This window comes from Dendrobates tinctorius, unplaced genomic scaffold, assembly GCF_039654945.1.
Source record: "Dendrobates tinctorius isolate UK_male_01 unplaced genomic scaffold, ASM3965494v1 ptg000055l, whole genome shotgun sequence".
Taxonomy (NCBI): Eukaryota; Metazoa; Chordata; class Amphibia; order Anura; family Dendrobatidae; genus Dendrobates; species Dendrobates tinctorius.
Window position 1 is genome coordinate 6824014 of NW_027361723.1, and position 21635 is coordinate 6845648.

The following is a 21635-nucleotide window of genomic DNA, read 5'->3' on the forward strand; positions in this document are numbered from 1 at the left end:
TCAGTGTGAAACCTGGGCCTGTTTCGATAAACACAAAAGGGATATCCTGGCAGGAATGGTGGAAAGACACACACGAAGCTCTTCCTCAACAGTTCTCAGTCTCTCCCTGTTTTTAGTTTTTATCGCAGTCAAGCTTGAGAAGCCCAGCTCACATAGATATGTGGTCGAAAATGGGAACAATGTCAAAATAGCTTTGTTGGCCAGAATGGGGAACTCCTTGGCAACAGATAACCAAAAACTGTGCAAAGGAAGATCAGCAAACTTTAGCTTTAAACCGCGGTCTTGCTTCAGTTCAATGAGTTCCTCTTGCTCCTTTAAAGTCATGTCCTTTCCAGCAACGGATAATGAGCTGTATGGGTCCCTAACCCAGTCAAGGCATTCTGTGAAGGTTGAAGAGAAATAAAACGATAACTTCTCCTCAAGAGTTTTCAAATGTCTGCCAATCACCTCGCACATTGCAGCATTGTTGTCATCATGCAGTTTCTCGGTGAGCGGGAACATCTGAAGGTTGCCACCCTGCACATGTTGCTGCCAGAGCTGCACCTTTAAACGGAATCCGTTCATTTTATCAGTGCTTATAAGCAGGTTTTCATTTCGGCCTTGCATCCGTGTTTAGTTCATTCAGATATTGAAATATATCAGCCAGGTATGCCAGCTTTGCACACCACTCATCACTTGCAAGCAGCTTTGAATAATCGGACCTCTCGTTTGTCAGAAATATTTTAAGTTCCTCTCGCAACTCATACACACGGGCCAGCACTTTGCCGCGTGACAGCCACCTGACCTCCGTGTGGAGCAATAAGATTTTATGTTCCGCTCCCATTTCTGTACACAAAGACGCAAATAAGCGACATCTCAAAGGTCGCGTCTTCACAAAGTTCACTATGCGCACAACATCATCCAACACAGGAGCTAGATCTGCTGGTAAGGTCTTTGCAACGAGAGCCTCACGGTGCAAGAAACAGTGGGTAACAAGAACATCTGGGTTTCTTTCTTTAACCCTACTTACAAAGCCTTTGATGCGCCCGACTATTGCTGCGGCTCCATCAGTGCAGACACCTGTGCAGTTTTCCCATGTAAGCCCACTTTTATCAAGATATTCCGATGTGACCTGGAATATTACCTCTCCTGTTGATTTTTCTGGCAGTGCCTTGCAAAATAGGAAGTTTTCTCTAATGGCTTCTCCATCCACAAAACGCACATTGGCCAACAGCTGACAATGTCCACTGATATCCGTCGACTCATCAAGTTGCAAGGCAAATTTCTTACTGATGCGCACCTTTTCCAAAACAACAGTTTCAATGTCCGCAGACATGTCATCAATCCGTCTGGCAATTGTGTTATCAGAGAGAGGCACTTTAGCTATCTCTTTGGCTGCGTCAGGGCCAAGCATCTCATTTACAATAGCTTTACAAGCTGGCAGTATTAATGTTTCTGCCACAGTGTGGGACTTTTTTGATTTAGCTATGAGTTCAGCAACAAGGTAGCTAGCTTTGAGGGCTCTCTCATTTACCTTTGTGCTTTTTCTCAAAAAAGTTGCCCCTTTCTCATTGTTTGTACGTAAGCGTACAAAATACTCCATCGGCTTGTTTTTAACGGAAGGGTGTTTCGTTTGGAGATGGCGTTTAAGCTTGCTTGGCACCATGGCGCTATTGGAAAGCTTCTCAGCACACACCAAGCACAGTGGTGTTGGTGCTGTCGCATCCCCAGCGGAAGTAAATCCAAATGAAAGATAGCTTTCACTGTATTGCCTTGAGCTCACTGTCTTGTCTTTTTTCTTTTGTCGACCTCTCATACTAGGGCCTTCATCTGGGTTAGAATTGTGTCCAGGGTCCTGTTCGGCATTTGCCTTTTCCATTCTCAAATACTTCTCCATCACTGCTGAGATAGTGTGCGCAGCCACACACTAAAATAGAAGAGTATTACATTATCTGCCACACTTAAACTTTAAGTCTTAAAGGACCTCTGCCAGGCATATTTCACTCTTGAGGGCTTAAAAAGCAGCTCTTGTGGTGATAAGAAGCCGATTTAAAACCCCCAAGAGTGAACTTCGTGAGAGCTGTATGTGTGTAATAATGACTTATATTACTACGGTCTGCATTTCCTGCTTGAATTGACACTAGTGACGTAGCACTCAGCTTTCTCTATAAGTAGAATAGAGGCGGCTGCAAAGTGCTACGAGCTACGCCACTAGAGTCAATTCAAGCAGGACATGACTGCTGAAGACCGGCAAAGTATCATTTATTATTCCACACATACAGCTCTCACGGAGTTCACTCTTGGGGGTTTTAAATCAGCTTCTTATCACCACAAGAGCTGCTTTTTAAGCCCTCAAGAGTGAAATATGCCTGGCAGAGGTCCTTTCAATAAATTATTTATTTTAAAAAAGTTAAATAAAAAAGGATAACCATATATACAATCCCATATAACCTCATACATACAGTCCCATGTATTCCCATATATATATACAGTCCCATGTAAAGTCATACATACAGTCCCACGTATATGAGCCACATAATTATCAGCATATACCATATATATATATAGTATATGAGCTGGCGCTTGTACTCCAGCCTCATGGCCATAGTATTTCTCATTGTACCCCTTTATATTGCAGTATATGAGCCACATAATTATCCCTTTCTTTTAGTAATATGCCCCATCATTATCCCCTTCTTTTAGTAATATGCCCCATCATTATCACCTTCTTGTAGTAATATGCCCCATCATAATCCCCTTCATGTAGAAATTGCCCATTCCACTACCTCCATCATTTCCTTCTCCCCACCACCCCATTATTGCCCTTTCGACAACCCTATCATTGCCCTCTCCCCACCACCGCCTTCTTATCACCCCCATCACCACCTTCTCCATTGCCCTCTCCCCATCACCGCCATCTCCATGACTCCCATCATTGCTTCTCATCACATCCATCAACTCACCTACACACGCACACAAACACACACCTCTCACCTAGACACACACACACACCCCTCACCTCTCCTCACCGGCAGCTTCCTCTCACTGGCACAGCAGCCGCGGGGCTGAATGATGATGTCATCCAGCCGCGCCGCTGACTGCTGTGTCAGGGAGGATCGACACAGGAACACGGGACTGCTGCCTCTCCGACCCGCCGCCCTGCTTGCCTCCACATGGCTAATTTGCATCGCATGTAAATTAGCCATGCGGACACGCGGCACACCCGACCATGTGTCGCGGCACACTAGTGTGCCGCGGAACACTGGTTGAAAACCACTGGTTTAGACAATGGGTTAGGCCAAGGTTTACTCTTAGGCCTAGGGTTATTCTTGGGCCTACGGTTGGCTATAATGTGACAAAAAGGGATAGGCCAAGGGTTATGCATCCGGTATAATGACATCAATGGCTATAATATGAAACATGGTGCCTGATCTCAATCCGAGCGAATTTAGCGTTCAAATAGTAACAAGCTGTTAAAGTGCTGACGGAGATTATGTTGAAAGAGCCGGGTAGGGTTGCTTTAGGTTTTTGAAGGAAGTCTACCAGGATTCCAACATATCGACATTGGTTTGGTGGGTGTGTTTCTGTGTGGATATATACACTCACTGGCCACTTTATTAGGTACACCATGCTAGTAAGGGGTTGGACCCCCTTTTGCCTTCAGAACTGCCTCAATTCTTCGTGGCAGAGATTCAACAAGGTGCTGGAAGCATTCCTCAGAGATTTTGGACCATATTGACATGATGGCATCACACAGTTGGCGCAGATTTGTCGGCTGCACATCCCTGATGCGAATCTCCCGTTCCACCACATCCCAAAGATGCTCTATTGGATTGAGATCTGGTGACTGAGGAGGCCATTTGAGTACAGTGAACTCATTGTCATGTTCAAGAAACCAATCTGAGATGATTCGAGCTTTATGACATGGCGCATTATCCTGCTGAAAGTAGCCATCAGATGTTGGGTACATTGTGGTCATAAAGGGATGGACATGGTCAGCAACAATACTCAGGTAGGCTGTGGCGTTGCAACGATGCTCAATTGGTACCAAGGGGCCCAAAGAGTGCCAAGAAAAAATTCCCCACACCATGATACCACCACCACCAGCCTGAACCGTTGATACAAGGCAGGATGGATCCATGCTTTCATGTTGTTTACGCCAAATTCTGACCCTACCATCCGAATGTCGCAGCAGAAATCGAGACTCATCAGACCAGGCAACGTTTTTCCAATCTTCTACTGTCCAATTTCGATGAGCTTGTGCAAATTGTAGCCTCAGTTTCCTGTTCTTAGCTGAGAGGAGTGGTACCCGGTGTGGTCTTCTGCTGCTGTAGCCCATCTGCCTCAAAGTTCGACGCACTGTGCGTTCAGAGATGCTCTTCTGCCTACCTTGGTTGTAACGGGTGGCAATTTGAGTCACTGTTGCCTTTCTATCAGCTCGAACCAGTCTGCCCATTCTCCTCTGACCTCTGGCATCAACAAGGCATTTCCGGCCACAGAACTGCCGCTCACTGGATTTTTTTTCTTTTTCGGACCATTCTCTGTAAACCCTAGAGATGGTTGTGCGTGAAAATCCCAGTAGATCAGCAGTTTCTGAAATACTCAGACCAGCCCTTCTGGCACCAACAATCATGCCACGTTCAAAGGCACTCAAATCACCTTTCTTCCCCATACTGATGCTCGGTTTGAACTGCAGGAGATTGTCTTGACCATGTCTACATGCCTAAATGCACTGAGTTGCCGCCATGTGATTGGCTGATTAGAAATTAAGTCTTAACACACAGTTGGACAGGTGTACCTAATAAAGTGGCCAGTGAGTGTATATACATGCGTGGACAAAATTATAGAGACCAAACTGACTTTTTTAGTCAAATTATTTTTAAATAAGAGGTATTAACATTGATTATTCTATATGTAGATCGAGAAACATCCTGACGTATGGGACTGCGCCAGCGAGGAATACAAGGGATCGTACAATAAAAGGGATGCGTGGCCAGCGATTGTGACCGATATCTATCCGCAGTGGCCTGACCTGCCAAAAGTGGGACAAAAAGTAGTAGTTTGACAAGTTGGACTGTAATTTTTGTAAAATACATGAATGTTGTTATTTGATTTCATTGCAGTGGATGATGTCAAAAAGCGATGGCGCTCCGTCATGGACAGGCTGGTCAAGTCCTTGAAGCCCACAAGTGGTAGCTCACCACCTAGAAAGAAGGTTCCATTTGCAGACCAGCTGCAGTTTATTTTAAGCAGCAGGAATTTGCGGAGGTAATTTGAGGTTTGATTAGTGCGGTGTGTCTGGCTAACATCACGATATGTGATATTTTTGTTTGTGGTCCGGTGGCTCTAGCTGAAGACTAGACATTGTTTGATATTCGGGATAGTATGCCGGTATGTTTGTCAGATGTGACGAGGTTGAATAATTTTTGGCTTGTAGTAGGGCGGTGTGTCTCTTTGACGGGACAAATGGGTAATATTTTATAGTGAGTGTGGGTATGCGGAAGTTGACACTCAGCATTATAGATAGAATATTACACCTTTTTGTGCCCCCAAAAATTTGCCAAACTTTGTGACTCACGTATTAGTAACATAACATAGTAACATAGTTTTGAAGGCTGAAGGAAGACCTTATGTCCATCTAGTTCAGCCTATTTTTAGTGCAGCTGTTCTGCATTGTTGATCCTGGGGAAGGGAAAAAACCCACAGAGTAGAAGCCAATTTTCTCCATAGGGAAAAAAATTCCTTCCCCTAAGCTGGGTCAACCATCTACCTATAATATTCTGTTATTCGTAACCTTCTATACTGTTACTCACAAGAAAAGCCTCCATTCCTTTCTTACATTCATTCAGTGAGTTGGCCATCACCACTTCCTCAGGAAGAGAATTCCAGAGCCTCACTGCTCTTACCGTGAAGAACCCTCTTCTATGCTGGTGCAAAAATTGTCTTTCCTCCAAACGAAGAGAATGCCCCCTTGTTCTTGTCACAGTCCTTGGTACAAACAGTTCATTGGAGAGATCTCTGTATTGCCCTCTGATATACTTGTACATATATATTAGGTCTCCCCTAAGTCTTCTCTTTTCTAGAGGAAATAGACCTAATTTTGATAACCTTTCTGGGTATTGTAGTGAACCAACTCCATTTATCATTTTAGTAGCCCGCCTTTGAACCCTTTCAAGTTCAGTAATGTCTTTCTTGAGCACCGGCGTCCAAAATTGCACACAATCCTCCAAGTGTGGTCTGACGAATGATTTGTACAGAGGGAGAATTATGTTTTCATCTCGTGTCCCCAGACCTCTTCTAATGCATCCCATGACCCTATTTGCTTTGGTGGCAGCTGCCTGACACTGGGCACTCCAATTTAGCTTCTTATTGACTAGGATGCCTAAGTCTTTTTCCATATCTGATTTCCCCAGCAGTTTCCCATTTAGTAAGTAATTGTAGCATCTGTTTCTCCTTCCCATGTGCATAACCTTACACTTATCTGTGTTAAACCTCATTTGCCATTTTTCAGCCCAATTCTCCAATTTACTCAAATCTGTCTGTAGTTGCAAACTGTCCTCCTTTGTGTTAACTACCTTACATAGTTTTGTATCATCTGCAAATACTGATATTTTACTGTGTAAGCCATCCACTAGATCATTAATAAATATATTAAATAGTAGGGGGCCCAATACAGACCCCTGTTGTCCCCCACTAGTAACCCTGGCCCAATCTGAGTACGCCCCATTAATAACCACTCTTTGTTTTCTATCACTAAGCCAGCTACCTACCCATCTACACACATTTTCCCCTAGCCCAAGCTTTCTCATCTCACTTACCAATCTTTTATGTGGGACAGTGTCAAATGCTTTAGAGAAGTCGAGATAAATGACATCCAATGATTCTCCTTGGTCCATTTGAGAGCTTACATCCTCATAGAAGCTGATTAGTTTAGTCTGACAGGAGCGATCCTTCATAAATCCATGTTGATATGGAGTTAAACGTTTATTAACAGTGAGATATTCCATAATGGTATCCCTTAGAAACCCTTCAAAAATTTTACCCACAACAGATGTTAAGCTTACTGGCCTATAGTTTCCAGGTTCCCTTTTACACCCCTTTTTGAATATTGGTGCCACATTTGCTTGCCGCCAATCAAAAGGAACAGACCCTGTTTCTATAGAGTCTTTAAATATAAGGAATAGAGGCCTGTCTATCACATTACTTAACTCCCTTAATACCCGAGGGTGAATGCCATCAGGGCCTGGTGATTTGTCCATTTTAATCTTACTAAGGCGGTTCTGCACTTCTTAATGGGGAGTTTACATTATCACTCTGCATTTCCCCTGGCAAATCCTTTTCCTGTGTGAACACTGTTGAGAAAAAAGTATTTAAAACATTTGCTTTTCCCACATCGCTCTCTATGATTTCACCCTCATTGTTCTTTAAAGGGCCGACACCATCAATTTTAATCTTTTTACTGTTTATATAATTAAAGAATAGTTTGGGGTTTGTTTTACTTTCCTTAGCAATGAGTCTCTCAGTTTCCACTTTTGCTAAATGTATTTGTTTTTTACACATTTTATTTTTTTCTCTTTAACTTTTTAATGCTTCTTCATTGCCTTCTTGTTTTAGCTTCCTAAATGCCTTGTTCTTGTCATTTATTGCCCTTTTTACATCCTTATTTAGCCACAATAGCCAAGGGTGGAAATTACAGCAGCTAATGCTTAATTTTGAAGATAAAAAACAAAAGTTTACCTAATTGAGAAAGCTGTTGTTGAACAGTTTTTGAATGTGAATATTGATTCAGTAGGCCCATATAATGCTCCATACTGTTCAAGATGTCACCATAACATGCTCCATTCCCAAAACACCCCATATAATTCAGCACAAAGGTTAAAAATGGTCCTATTACATGGAAAAGATAATAATGTGCCCCATATAATGATCCTTTTTATGGCTCCATAGGTTTTTACCCAATATGTTTGTCCATAGAATATGTCCCCGTATGCTGCTCCCAAAATTAAATGACTTGTTTAGAAGCCGAGAAGGGGACATTACGGTCCCAAAAATGTCACTAAAATCTCGTGTTATACAAGCATATATACGGTATATCTATATCTTTTTTTATTATGTTTTGTTAGTTCTAAACTTTGTTGCTTTTTTTTTAAAGAAAAATTTGGTTGTTCTTTCTTACACAGAAGGGATGGAAATGTCACTTCCGGCACGCCAACGGACCCTGGACAGAACATGGTCTTGCCGAGGAGGTCCAGGACTTAGACATATCTTCCTCTCCAGCTCCTCTGGATGACAGGCCCTCTTCAGCAATCTCCTCAATAGTATCCGAAGCTGCTTCTTCAGCCTCTTTGTTGGATACCAGTATGTCCTCTGACGTGGGATTGCCATCTTGCTCAACTACTGCTGCTCCTGCATCTGTCGCTGCAAGTAGCTCTGCTGGTGGTTTGTCAAGGCGCACTTGGATGCGGGCAGGTTCCGGCCGTTACGTGGCATCAACAAGGGCGGCATCCAAAAAAGGGACAATGACTGAGACTTCCACTAGTGCAATTGAACAACTCACTAGCCGAGCCCTCAGTCTTATTGATAATACAAGACAGCAGGATGAAATAGACACTTTTGGTTTAAACATATCCGGCCACCTGAGGTCCATGCCACGGGACCGTCGGAATCTAATAATGTCAGCAGTAAATGTATTGATAATGTCTGTTGACATCCCTGGTAATGTTCCACCTTCAAGTGAAATAATTATGGGGATTCTGAACCTTTTTAATTCCCGCAGTGTGCCTCCACCACCACCAGCAGCCGCTGCATCGCAGCGTTTGGGCCAGGCGGCATCATTTCGTCATGACCATGCTGATTCATTTGTTTATGGCCGTCAAACATCATCATAAAGTAGTGTTCAACAAGGAAGCTCCCAAATGAGTCAAGTTTTATCCCAAAACCTATATCCATCGTATAATTATGATCCGGAGTACCATGAATTTTGAGGTTTTGGTCACTACCAACCAACTTGTCTGGTAAAAAAAACCCACTGTGCCCACCCCACACCTGCCTGTCCTGTTGACAGTGTTCAATTTATTCGACAATGTTTGTCGTTCTGGTTTTAGTATGTTTCATACTTTGGTTTTATGTGGTTTTACAGTTTTTATACTGTTTATATAAAAAAAAAATTGTTTCAAGACACAGTGTGTTTTTGTGAATATATTTTGGGATCCCAAGACTACCTCACTGGAATCCACCAAAAAACACTTCCATTGAAATCAGCCCTCTGCTCTAGTAAACAGCACAACTTTGCATACCTTTTTTCTTCATTTTCCCACAACCACATACCGAGGTTCGATATTTGGTACTCCCTCATACAACCACCACGGACACCGCAAACTCCCATAATCTCAGCTGTGGTCATACTCTAAACTCTCTGCTATCCACAATACAGGATCGTCTATCAACCAAATCCTCATTAGCTTCTCACTCATTCAAACGGAATTTGGTCAGATATGACCAACTTGTGTTGCCCCCATCTCACACATCTTCGTTACCCGTCTTATGTAATTGTGAAAACTACTTTTTCCTTTGTACAAGGTATCCGGCGACTTGGAGTAACCCTTGACTCTGGCCCGTGTTTTTAAAACGCATATGCATGCAAGCTTTTGCCCCCTCCTGTCGCATACAGTATTACAATTTTTGCAGAAACCGTAACTTCCTTGGAACTTGTTAAAAAAAAAGGCTTGTGAAAGACCTCTTCATCTCTCGCCTACACAAGTTCAACAGATTTCCTTGAGGAATCACTGCTAACACACTTTAACCTCTCCACTCCAGTACTAACTGTGCCGCCACAGTATTTGTCTCTTTCTTCAATACTCATCCGCTTCTCCACTCTGCAATTGCATTCCCTGGTATACTAAAAATAAGGTGAAAATTGAGTGTAGTGAGTAATGGTGGTATGGTAATAATCGATGTTCACACAAGACCAGATTTTGTTGATCAACCCAAAGTTTTATTAATTTTTTAACTTTTGTCCAAAAAGTTTTTATCCACACAGAAATTGGTTGCTTGGGATTACTCATCAGTTCTTCTCTGCTGGCCAGGCTGCTCAACACCAGCACAGGAGTATTGCCAGTGCACGGCACCTTCAGGACTCATGAAATAATCAGTGAAGGTTTCTCTCACACACACACCCGAGTTTGAAAGCCTTCCCTGACCCAAGTTTTCAACTGCAACTAATTCTGACAGCTGTGACTCTGCATCTACCTCTGTGCTGTATTCTCTAATGTAGTTGTGGAGTACACAGCATGCCTTAATTACAGTGTCAACAGTGTCGGTCTCTAACTGGATGGCAGTGTGAAAGATCCTCCACTGACTACACAGGATCCCAAAGGTGCATCCCACATATCTGCGTGCATAATTAAAAATCCTCCGCCGCTCATCCAGTGCCCTTCGTGGATATGGGCGCAGCAGGTTGGTCTTTAAGGGAAACACCTCATACGATACCATCACAAAGGGCACTTAAAGAAGCGGGATCCTGATCGTGGTGGTTTCTGCACTCTTACATGTTTACCATCAACTGCACCTATGCAGTTTGGGAAATTGTACACAGACTGAAAGCCTGCTGCGGCCTGCAGCCAAGTCTCCTCGGTTGGTGATGGCATGACAATGGGCTGCAACTTCTGCCAGATCACGGTACATGTGCACCTCACAATTTGAGAGATGGTGGATTTACCAACCCTAAATTGGAGGTGCAGTGTTGTGTAGCTCTCTCCTGTGGCCAAAAACCTGGAAAAAAAAATATTGTAAGTAAAGCAAAATAATACAAACTAAATGAATAATATGCCTGCAGGACGTTATTGGAATGGCCTTTTCGCAATGTATCTCTTCTACGTGTCTTGTACCCATCAAGGCGAGATTAATTGAGTAAGCGAGAAACGCCCGTGGTCCCGCACCTCCCTCCCCTAGCATTCCTCTAACGTCCTGCATGTCTACACATGGATTGATGAAATTCAATTCAGTTTTTACCCTATAATGTGTAGTGCTGCATCTTTTTTTTGTTTTTGACATAGAAATATTCCTTTGTTTTGATGCAAGCACCTCAATGTTTTTCCAGCAAAAGATACCGCAATACTTGTGATACATAGCCACGTTAATGTTTTTTTTCTTTTTGGGCCCTACTTTACCGTTCATCTGTCTTATGTTTGATGGAATCTTTAGAGGGGTTAAATGTGTAAGAAAAAAAAAAAAAAAATTAAACTTACCGCAAGGTGATGAGCAGCCTTTCCTCAGCAGAGATGGGTCTTCGCATTACTGTGTGTTGATAATTTAAATCGGGTGCAAGAAGTTCGAGTAGGCGATCAAATGCTGGTATTGTCAGCCGGCAGAACTGGACAAATTTCTCAGGATACCTGTAAACCAAGAAAAAAAGAAAAAAATATTAACACACAGATAATTATTGCACATGATTACAACAGACAATAAAACAAGTTAAAAATACTTTGGGTGCTCAATGAGTCAAAAAAACACAAGTTTGCCCTACAATATCTTACTTCCTTAAATCCTGGTAAAGAAGATTGAAGTGGCCCTTGTCCACGCGCTCTTGAACAATTGAGTGGACCAACATTCTTTTTGCCGCTGTACTCCTCTTCCTCCTCCTCATCCTACGACATCGCTCCTATGGGAGAATGTAATATCAGTCCCAAATACATCAAAAGAATAAACCGATAACAAATATACGGACATTATGTTACGGTACTTTACCATTTGCATTTTTTGGAAAGGCGCATCGTGTGCCCAAAAAAAACATGCCCCCCTCACAAAAAAAAAAGGTTTTTCATGCGCTTGCATTTTTTATGCCCCGTAGTAATCTATTGGTCAAATACAGTATCTACAAATCTTTATGCAAAAAACGCATGCGCACTAGTAACGCTAACAAACGCATGTACATGCGAACGCTGCATTTCCCTAGACCATTGTGCTTTAATTTGTCACATTCCATAACAAAGATTGCGCATTTTTAAAAAAAAGACTTTCGGCAGACACAAAAATGAAACTTTGCGTATTGCAGGCCTAAGGCTAGGTGCGTTACAGCTAACATTTTGTATGCAGTAAAGCAGATGTCATTATTGACGTAGCGATAATGGTTTGCGTAAACAGATGGTAACGCCAAGATACCATGCGCTACCAAGCATTTGCACATACAGTTCTATGCACAGCAAACAGGTGCGTTCACCAACGAACCCCAAAAAAAGGCAAGCAGCGTTCAAGGGTGCATCATTACTTAACGACTACTTGATAACACATTGCGATTTGGACATGCGTTATGATGCATTATTTTGCGGCCAATGGCGTACTCAACGCATCCATTACATATTGCCACTATGTAACGTATCTGTCAGCAAATTGTCCCCTAACACAAGGTGAACTGTGTCAATGCACACAATTAAAATACGCCTGTGCATCAATCCACATCTAAACACAGGACAAGACAATGTGCACGCCATGCATGCGCAGAGACGCGCACAATGCGATGCTACAAAAAACGATACATGCGGTCCGTGAAAAACAGATACTACCTGCTCATTATTAATGTGGTGGTGCAGCAAAATCAGTGTGGTAAGCTGCAAAATAAGCATCATTTCTTGGCTCAAACACAGGCTCTGCACTGGCGGCATCTTTCACTGTAGTGCAATTCCCCAAAAACATGGAGAATAGGGGTTGGAATAGGAAATGACCTGATAAAAAATTTTTTTTTCATTCAACTTTGTGTGATGTACAAAACGCTTGCAAAACGCACAAAAAAACGCATATAAAAACCGCAAGAAAAAAGCATGAAAAATGCTGAAAAACCGCAGAAAAACCGCAAAAAAAACCATGCAGATTCTGGGAGCAGGGGATGCAGTTTGTATCAGGAAAAACCTGCTTGAAATCTGCAACGTGTGCACTTAGCCTTAATTAGGTTTTGGATTTTTGTTATGAAAGAAATATGTATATCTAGGGGTATGGTTCTGAATAGATAGAGTATTTTTCTTAGAATAAATACTTTAACTACTAAAATTTTCCCCATTAATGTTAAGTCTAAGGTTTTGAGTCTTGAGAAATTTTGGGTAATATCCCCAATAATTGGTAGGAATAATTGATTGGAACTTATTAAAGTAATTCCCAAATAATTGATCTCTTTTTGTTCCCATATGAAGTTTGTCTGTTTTTTAATTTCTGCTATCATTGTGTTGCTTATTTGTGGATTTGATGGCATTAATTTTGAAGTAAGACACTATTGAAAATTGTTTTAGTATCAGTGTCAAGGTCTTAAGTGATACCACTGTCAGATAGTGTTACAACAAGATTGTCAGGAACAAATTTATCTTGTGCTGCCGTTGCTGTGTTTTAATCCCAGATATAGAGTCATTTGCTTTAATTTTTTCAGCTAGTGGTTCAACTGCTAGGGCGAATAGTAAGGGTGACAGGGGGCATCCTTGCCTAATGCCGTTTGAAATGTGGAATTGTTTAGAGAGCTGATCGTTAAAATAAATTTTTGTGTTGGGTTCCGAATACAAGGAGAAGATGGAGGAGATGAATTTATTGTCAAAGCCAAATTTTGATAGGACTGTTTTGAGGTACTGCCAATTCAGCCTGTCAACGGCTTTCTCTGCATCTAAACACACTAATAGGGAGGGGATATTTGATGATTTAATTCCAAGGCCTGTCTTCCTGATATATGAATCCCAACTGGTCATCTTTAACTAAATGGGGCATGATATTCTTTAGTCGTTCTGCGATTATTTTGGAGTATATTTTGATGTCACTATTTATGAGTGAAATGGGCTTGTAGTCTTGAACTGTTTCCATGTCTCCCTTTTGTTTAGGTATCATTATAATAGCCGCTTCCAGCATATCTTTAGGGAATGTGCCTATAGACGAGGCATGGTCAAAAAGGCGCTTAAAGTGTGGGGAAATGAATTCTGAAAAAAACTTAAAATATTCATTAATAAACCCATCTGGGCCCGGTGATTTCAATGGTTTAAGCTTATTTATTGTGTCTGAAATCTCTTTGGTAGTGAAAGGTGAGTTTAATGTCTTCAAATCTAAAGTGTCTATACGCGGAAGGTCCAGATCCCTAAGAAAAGAGTCTCTGTCTGATTGATTAGGAGTTAAAGTGTCAGGGTCTTGCTTTAAATTATATAATTTGGTAAAGAAGTCAGCAAAAACCTCCGCATTTGGAATCACCTGACGCATTTTTGATATTAGTTATCCTTCTATATACCCGTTCCTGTTTTAGTTTAGATAACATGTATTTGGTCGGTTTGTTTGTTGACGAATACGCTTTGGATTTCGAGGCTCGGATAACACTGGGAAACGCAATTTTTTAGGAGTTAGGTCAGACAACTGTTCTTAATTAATTTTTGGATGCTGAATCCAGAAATGATCTCAGTTTTTCTCTATCACGTCAAGTTTTTGAACTATAGGATTTTTGTCTTCTCAAAAATATGTAAACTACTGTACCTAAAAACTTTTTTTTTTTTTTTTTAAATAGTACAAATATGAACAAAAAATGAAACATATAAGAAATAGGCATGACAAATATGTTTTTTAACACTATCATGTTTTTTACAAAGGATATATATATATATATATATATATCCCTTTAACAGGGAGAAATGCAAAGTACTACATCTGGGCAATAAAAATGGAAAAAACATATATAGAATGGGAGGAATAGGGCTAAGTGACAGCACATGTGAAAAAGACTTGGGTATACTAATAGATCACAGACTGAATATGAGTCAACAGTGTGATGCAGCAGCAAAAAAGGCAAATGCAATTCTAGGATGTATTAACAGAAGCATACAGTCTAGATCACGTGAAGTCATTATTTCCCTCTACTCCTCTTTGGTCAGACCTCATCTGGAATATTGTGTCCAGTTTTGGGCACCACATTTTAAAAAAGACATCAACAAACTGGAGCAAGTTCAGAAAAGAGCGACCAGAATGGTGACCGGTCTGCAAACCCTGTCTTATGAGGAAAGGTTGCAGGATTTGGGAATGTTTAGTTTGCAAAAGAGAAGACTGAGAGGAGACTTAATAGCTGTCTACAAATATCTAAAGGGCTGTCACATTGTAGAAGGATCAACTTTATTCTCATTTGCACAAGGAAAGACTAGAAGCAATGGGATGAAACTGAATGGGAGGAGACACAGATTAGATATTAGAAAAAACTTTTTGACAGTTAGAGTGATCAATGAGTGGAACAGGCTGCCACGAGAAGTGGTGAGTTCTCCTTCAATGGAAGTCTTCAAACAGAGGCTGGACAGACATCTGACTGGGATGATTTAGCGAATCCTGCTTTGAGCAGGGGGTTGGACCAGATGGCCCAGGAGGTCCCTTCCAACTCTACGATTCTATGATTCTATGATATATATGCAAGTATTTAAGGTAAAAATGTACATTTATAGCTTTTTCTGGAGTGTTTAACTTGAGGACAATCACGTTTGATGCTCCAGCAATAGTCAGCCATCATATGTACATCCCATCTACCCTGGTAACGGTCTTCCATAACCTTCAAATCTTGGTGAAATTGTTCACCTTGCTCATCGCTAACAGCACCAAGATTTTCCGGAAAGTTGGCAAGATGGCAATGCAGAAAATGTAGTTTAGTACTCATGTTGCAACCAAGCGCTTTGTAGCTCTCCAATAGTTTCTGAACAATTTCTTTGTAATTACTTGCACGTGTATTTCCAAGAAAGTTCTTGACGACGTCTTTGAATGATAACCAAGCATTCTTCTCAAGATCTGACATAGTCCCGGTGAAATGTTCATCTTTGATGAGCTGTCGAATTTGTGGACCATCAAACACGCCAGCCTTGATTTTTTCAATGGACAGTCCAGGAAGTGCCAACATGATGTACTTAAAACAGTCGCCGACAGTTGGCAATGCTTTTACAAATTGCTTCATGAGACCTAGTTTTATGTGCAGAGGTGGGAATAGTATATTCTTCCTGTCAACAAGTGGCTGATGTAGAATGTTAGGATCTCCAGGTTTAAGACCAGGTCTTGGAGGCCAATTCAACTCAACCCAATGCTTTTCTCGAGCTCTGCTATCCCACATACAGAGAAAGCAGGGATACTTTGTGTACCCACGTTGCTGACCAAGAAGGAAGCAAACCATTTTAAGGTCAACACAGATGATCCAATTGTGTGTGTCATATTTCAATAACTCAATAACTCTCTTTACATCTCCATGTTCTTCACGAAGAGAGACAGAATGCCCAATAGGGACTGCACCAAATAAATTGCCATTGTGTAGAAGGACACACTTAAGACTCCGCTTTGAGCTATCAGTAAACAGTCGCCATTCATTTGGATTGTACATTGAAAGCCCTAATTCTTGCAGTAAACCTGGAATATTATAGCAAAACACAAAACCGCTGTCACACCGAAAGTACTGCAAAAATGTACTCTCTCTAGTACGAAAGTATGATAGCTTCGCTCCTTGTTCAAGTAACTGTTTCTCATGCAGCCTTGATGCTAGTAATTCTGAAGCTTTTTTTGATAAGCCCAATTCACGTGCTAAATCATTTAACTCGTGCTGATCAAATCCCTTACGAACTGAATCCTTGTGACTTTCCAATTCTGCATCATTGCTGTCACTGTGTTCGTCAACATCACTCAGAACTTCTAGAGATGGTAGCTGTTCGAAAACTGGCACTGGAATTTCAGCTGAATGAGGCATTGGTCTGATAGCTGACGGTAGATTTGGATATTCTATTTTACTTTTATTTTTCCTGTTAAATCCTGATGTTTTCACTAAACAGAAGTAACAGTCTGTGGAATGACTTTTTTGCTCTCTCCACACCATGGGGATACCAAATGCCAACTTTTCACGTGTTCCTTTGGTCCACATCCGTAAACTCTCGACACACTGCTTGCACACTATGTGAGGGGCCCATGGCTTATCTTGATCACCGAGTTTTACTTTAAAATATACAAAATATGCTTGTTTGACAAATGCACTGATGTTTGCCCTTTGAACTGGAATGGTGAAAACACCACAAATATAGCAGAAGGAGTCAGGGTTGTTTAGGCATTTACGACGAGAGGAAGAAGGAGCAGACATGATCTGAAACAAAGGAAATATGTACATAAGTAAATAAAACACTGAGATGGAAAGTTACAAGCTTTGAAAACTAACAAAGAAAAAAATCATAAAAGATATATAAATTACAACTAAGCGCCCAATGTAAAGAGAAAAGCTATCACAAATCCTATTTATTCCTACTATGATACATTTTTTGTGTAAAGATATTGATAATTATGACATATTGGGAGCTGTACACACCTCTCACCACACTGTCTCAGTTGTGACTACTCTTACAAGTTGCCACGTAGCTCTATATGAGTCGAATTGTACTCAGATAGCAAGTCTTATTACAGAAATCAGTGCAATTTTGCTTCTATGGCAGGTAAGTTGAGGAGGAAAAACTTGACGTGATAGAAAAAAACTGACTACATTTTTGGAATCAGCATGCCAATTTTAGTATAAATCAGCTCAAAAACCTAACTCAACAGAAATTTTTTTCCAAATTGTTCCCCAGTTGTTTCCTGTGATAGTACTTCAACTGTTGTGACCACAAGGGATCAGTCTGGCATCCCTGTCTCCCCTCAGCGGCTGCACGGCCAAAACTCACCGCCCGCTGTGTATTAAGCCAGCACCGTTTATCTTCTTTCTATGGACCCGACTTCCGGTGTTGCCTCCTGTTACTGTGATGTCCGCTTCACAGCTGCTGTGATGAGGTGAGCGGTCCGCTCCCCCCCTCCGTCGGTTCTCCGCCTCTCTCCCACACTTATTCACTCCAGTAGGTGGATTATGTTCTTGCTGCTTCACTTTCATGGCGGGAATAGGCTCCGCCCACCGACGGCTGCGGGAATAGGCTCCACCCACTGGCCGTTCACCTCCGGTTTCCTCACCGTGCTTCAGCTGGATGACTGTGTCTTCTCTCACCGTGGGGTTGGCTTCCCTTCTGCTCCTGGGACATACAATGCAGACCTCTCCTGCCACCGCTGTGTGAGGTAACACTTCAGCTGTTACTGAGGCGTTTCTCGCCTTTTCTGCTGCCTTTTATCGCTAATGTCCAGAGGCTGTATTTTTCAGAATATCCACTCAAATTCTTCAAAAATAGGGTCAATTAATCCTGGCATGTGCTTGAATAAATTCCTCAGGAATTTTTGTGTGAATGACCGCTATTATGCTTTTAAAGTTGCCTTGTTGAGGTAGCTGTGCAGGAGCTCAGCGCTCAGGCTGGCACCATCCCTCAGCGCTCAAGCCACGCCCCCAACTTTTTTTTTTTTTTTTTTTTTTTTTTTGTTTAAAAACCAAACCGGAAATAAAGTCAGTATTCAGACACAGTATTTTTTATTAAACAGTGTGAGTGAAAACCAGGATTGGATGATAAATGTTTAATTGCCTGCATATTTGAATTTATAACTTTCTGTCATTGTTCCTCTCCTGATTTTGTATCAAACTCAAGAGAAAAAATACTGCCAGAATACTGATGTAAAAAAAATGGTTGGGGCATGGCAGCATATGTTGATTACCTTATAAAAATGTGTTACCAATAAAAAACAAAAAATATTACACTTACCGCAAGGTGATGAGCAGCCTTTCCTCAGCAGCGATGGCGCTTCGCATGATTGTATCCACGTAATTTAGATCAGGAGACAGAAGAGCGAGTAGGCGATCGAAAGCTTCTATCGTGAGCCTGCAGAACTGGACAAATTTCTCTGGATATCTGTAAACAAAAAACAATGTTAGGTTCACACGGATTTAAATTTTACATCTTAACATAGGATACCACCAACAAAAAAATCATTTAAAAAAATACATTAGGTGCACACGGATGACGATATCTTACCTCCTTAAATCATGGTAAAGGAGATGGAAGTGGCCCTTGTCCGCCCACTCCTGAACAATCGGGTGCACCCACATTGTTTTCGGTGTTCTCCTCAACCTCCGACTCCGCTCCTATGGGAGAATATAAAGTCTTTAGTACAAAATACATCCAAATATTAAACAGATAAAAAATCTACTGACAGTATGTTACCTGCTCGATGTGGTGGTGCAGCAGATTCAGTAACGTAAGCAGCAAAACCTGCATATTTTCTTGGCTGAGACGCCGCTGGGGCTGCACTTGTGGCATCTTGAATACAACAAGAAAAAAAATGAAGAGGGGTTGGACTAGGAAATAACCTCATAGGAGCCTTTTTTAACCCAATTTTATTTCTGCTCCTAAATGCTTAAAAAACGTTTAGAGAAACCGCATGAAAAACCGTCAAAAACGCAACAAAAACTCGTCAAAATCCGCATGTGTTTTTACAATCAAGGGTTTGTGGTTTTGATGAGGAAAAATCTGCTTCTATTCTGCAATGTGGGCACATAGTTAAAGCCATAGAGAATTATATAAAGAATAACATTGTACCAAAGGGTTTATGTAGCAATATTTCTCCCTTACCAAGGGCTAGTAGTCCAGCCCTATTAAGAGCCTGGCGAAAGGAGTCAATTGCATATTTCATTAGATTTATGAGGCTTCTGCTGGAGGAAGAAAAATCTATTCTAGAAATTTCCTCTAAGAAACTAAATGACCTAATAGAAAAAAGGAGTGCATGCAGGTTTCGCTAGAAAGGTATCAAACACAGATAAAGAACTGCAAACACTCAGTTTCTGATGGATTCCATGGAGTTCAAAGATGCATATGGTTTTGAGAGTCAGGTGAACATTGGGTCTGAACTATCGTCTTTTGTGAGAGGGTTTCTGGTAAAAGTGCCTGGAGGCAAAATGGAAGAGGGAGTACATATCAACAAAGGGGGAGATCGCAAAATCAGAGGGAGAACATGGGAAGGTTTCAGGGAGGAAGAGGTCGGGGACAAGGAGCTCAGGGACAGTCTTCCACGGGCCAAACTTCTATGCATTTAGTCCCATTGCCCTCCTCCTCGGCTGTTCCATCAGCTTCCTCCTCATTTACTTTTTTAGATCAGAGTGCCCCATTAGGATACGATCTGGAAAGGGGATGGAAACCACATCATTAGATTGTCAGTATAATTATTGACACATGATAGAGGGGTTTTGCGTAAGGGGCTAACTTTTGTCCCTCTGACACGATATGATGCGTTCACCTGGGTTAAGGATAGTAATCTTTTTTGCAGCAAATTAAAGTGGAGAGTTTTTTAGACAGAATGATCAGAAAAATTGTCGCAAACTTGGTATTGTGGAAGGAGATTTGTAAGATGTTAATACATTAGTACATCTTTTGGAGGAAAATGACAGAGAGAAGGGTCTAGAACCACAAACTTAAGTGTGAAAAAGCTTCCTGCTGGTTATTATGCCAACATTGATATTTTTCGTTGTTGAGGAAGACCTTAAACGCCTGGGTGGTCAAAATCAGAGGGTGCCACTAATTTGAGTCCAGAAGAGTTCAGGGCGCTGAGTAATCTGGAAAGAAATAAGGACATTATCAAATCCTCTGACAAGGGAGGAGCCTGGTCATCCTTGATCATGCAAGTTATGCTGGTATAGATCCTAAAAAAACCATGGAGATACGAACCGCAAATATAGTAAAAAAGTCACTTTATTGTAACAAACGCTTTAGACAAAATGTACAAAAATACAGACAACAAACAAGTTGCTCAAACAGGGCTCATATATGGTAACCGCTGCTAACACCCTATATATAACAGAATGGGTAATATAAAGTGAAGCAAAGAATCTCAAAGAGAGCCATTAATTTCATAGTGTACAGGCCCTCACTAAGAGAAAACAGAGCTATCACACTCCAAATAGAAAAATTCAAAGTGAATGGATAAATATCCATCCAAATTAGTAACAACACAGTCCAAGGAGTCAAAAAACATACCCATAAATATCTGCAGGTGAACGCGGCACTAAAAAGAGCAGCCCCGACGCACGTTTCGTGTGGGCTTCCTCGGGGGGCTATGTCTGTGTGTTGGAATTGTGGGCATTTTATGTAGGAGACCCAGGTGTGTAGAATAATCAGCGCCATAGTCGGCGCATGCGCAGTGTGAAGCAAAGCGCCATGACACAACGCCCACAGCCGCCCATGTGATCGGAAGGCAGAGGGAAAACCCCTCATGACGTCAGACGCTTTCCCGCATCACAGCCAGCCGCCTGGGGGATGAGTCATGAGAGCGGCCACACCGGGCATGCGCACTCACTGAGACAACCATCTTATATAAGGGCAAAAAAGAGGGCATGCATATCGCTACAACTCATAATAGTGCAGTCTAAAAAGCCTTTTGGCACAGTTGGAGTGTCGTTGGATCACTGTTCTGGGGACTATGAGTCCTTTTGGCCTGAACGAGCAGCTCAGTTTTGCATCCTTTCTGTGAGTAATTCTAATGTGTCCCTGTTCTTGGATTTTAATCTGTGTGTTTTTTGTTTATTTAGTATTTTTGCTCATTCCATCATTGGCTTATGCTTTTTGGACATTTCGTGGTTGGAGACTGGAGATTCGTGTGGTATTGACAGGCTATTCAAGATACAGCAACCCTGAAGCAACCGCCTACTTATTTGGTTTTCTATTTTATATGGTGGGATGCTCTCTTGCAACTCTATGTGTATTGCATCTGTGTATGTTTATATATTTATGTATTATTATACACTT

General features: G+C 41.5%; 1 protein-coding gene across 1 annotated transcript; it reads right to left on the reverse strand.

Moving 5' to 3' along the window:
* Positions 1-589: 589 nt before the first annotated feature.
* Positions 590-2017, reverse strand: LOC141091707 (zinc finger BED domain-containing protein 5-like). Its single transcript, XM_073577401.1, has one exon. It carries the CDS (start codon positions 1874-1876, stop codon positions 590-592), a length of 1287 nt encoding a protein of 428 aa, XP_073433502.1. The 5' UTR covers positions 1877-2017.
* Positions 2018-21635: the final 19618 nt, after the last annotated feature.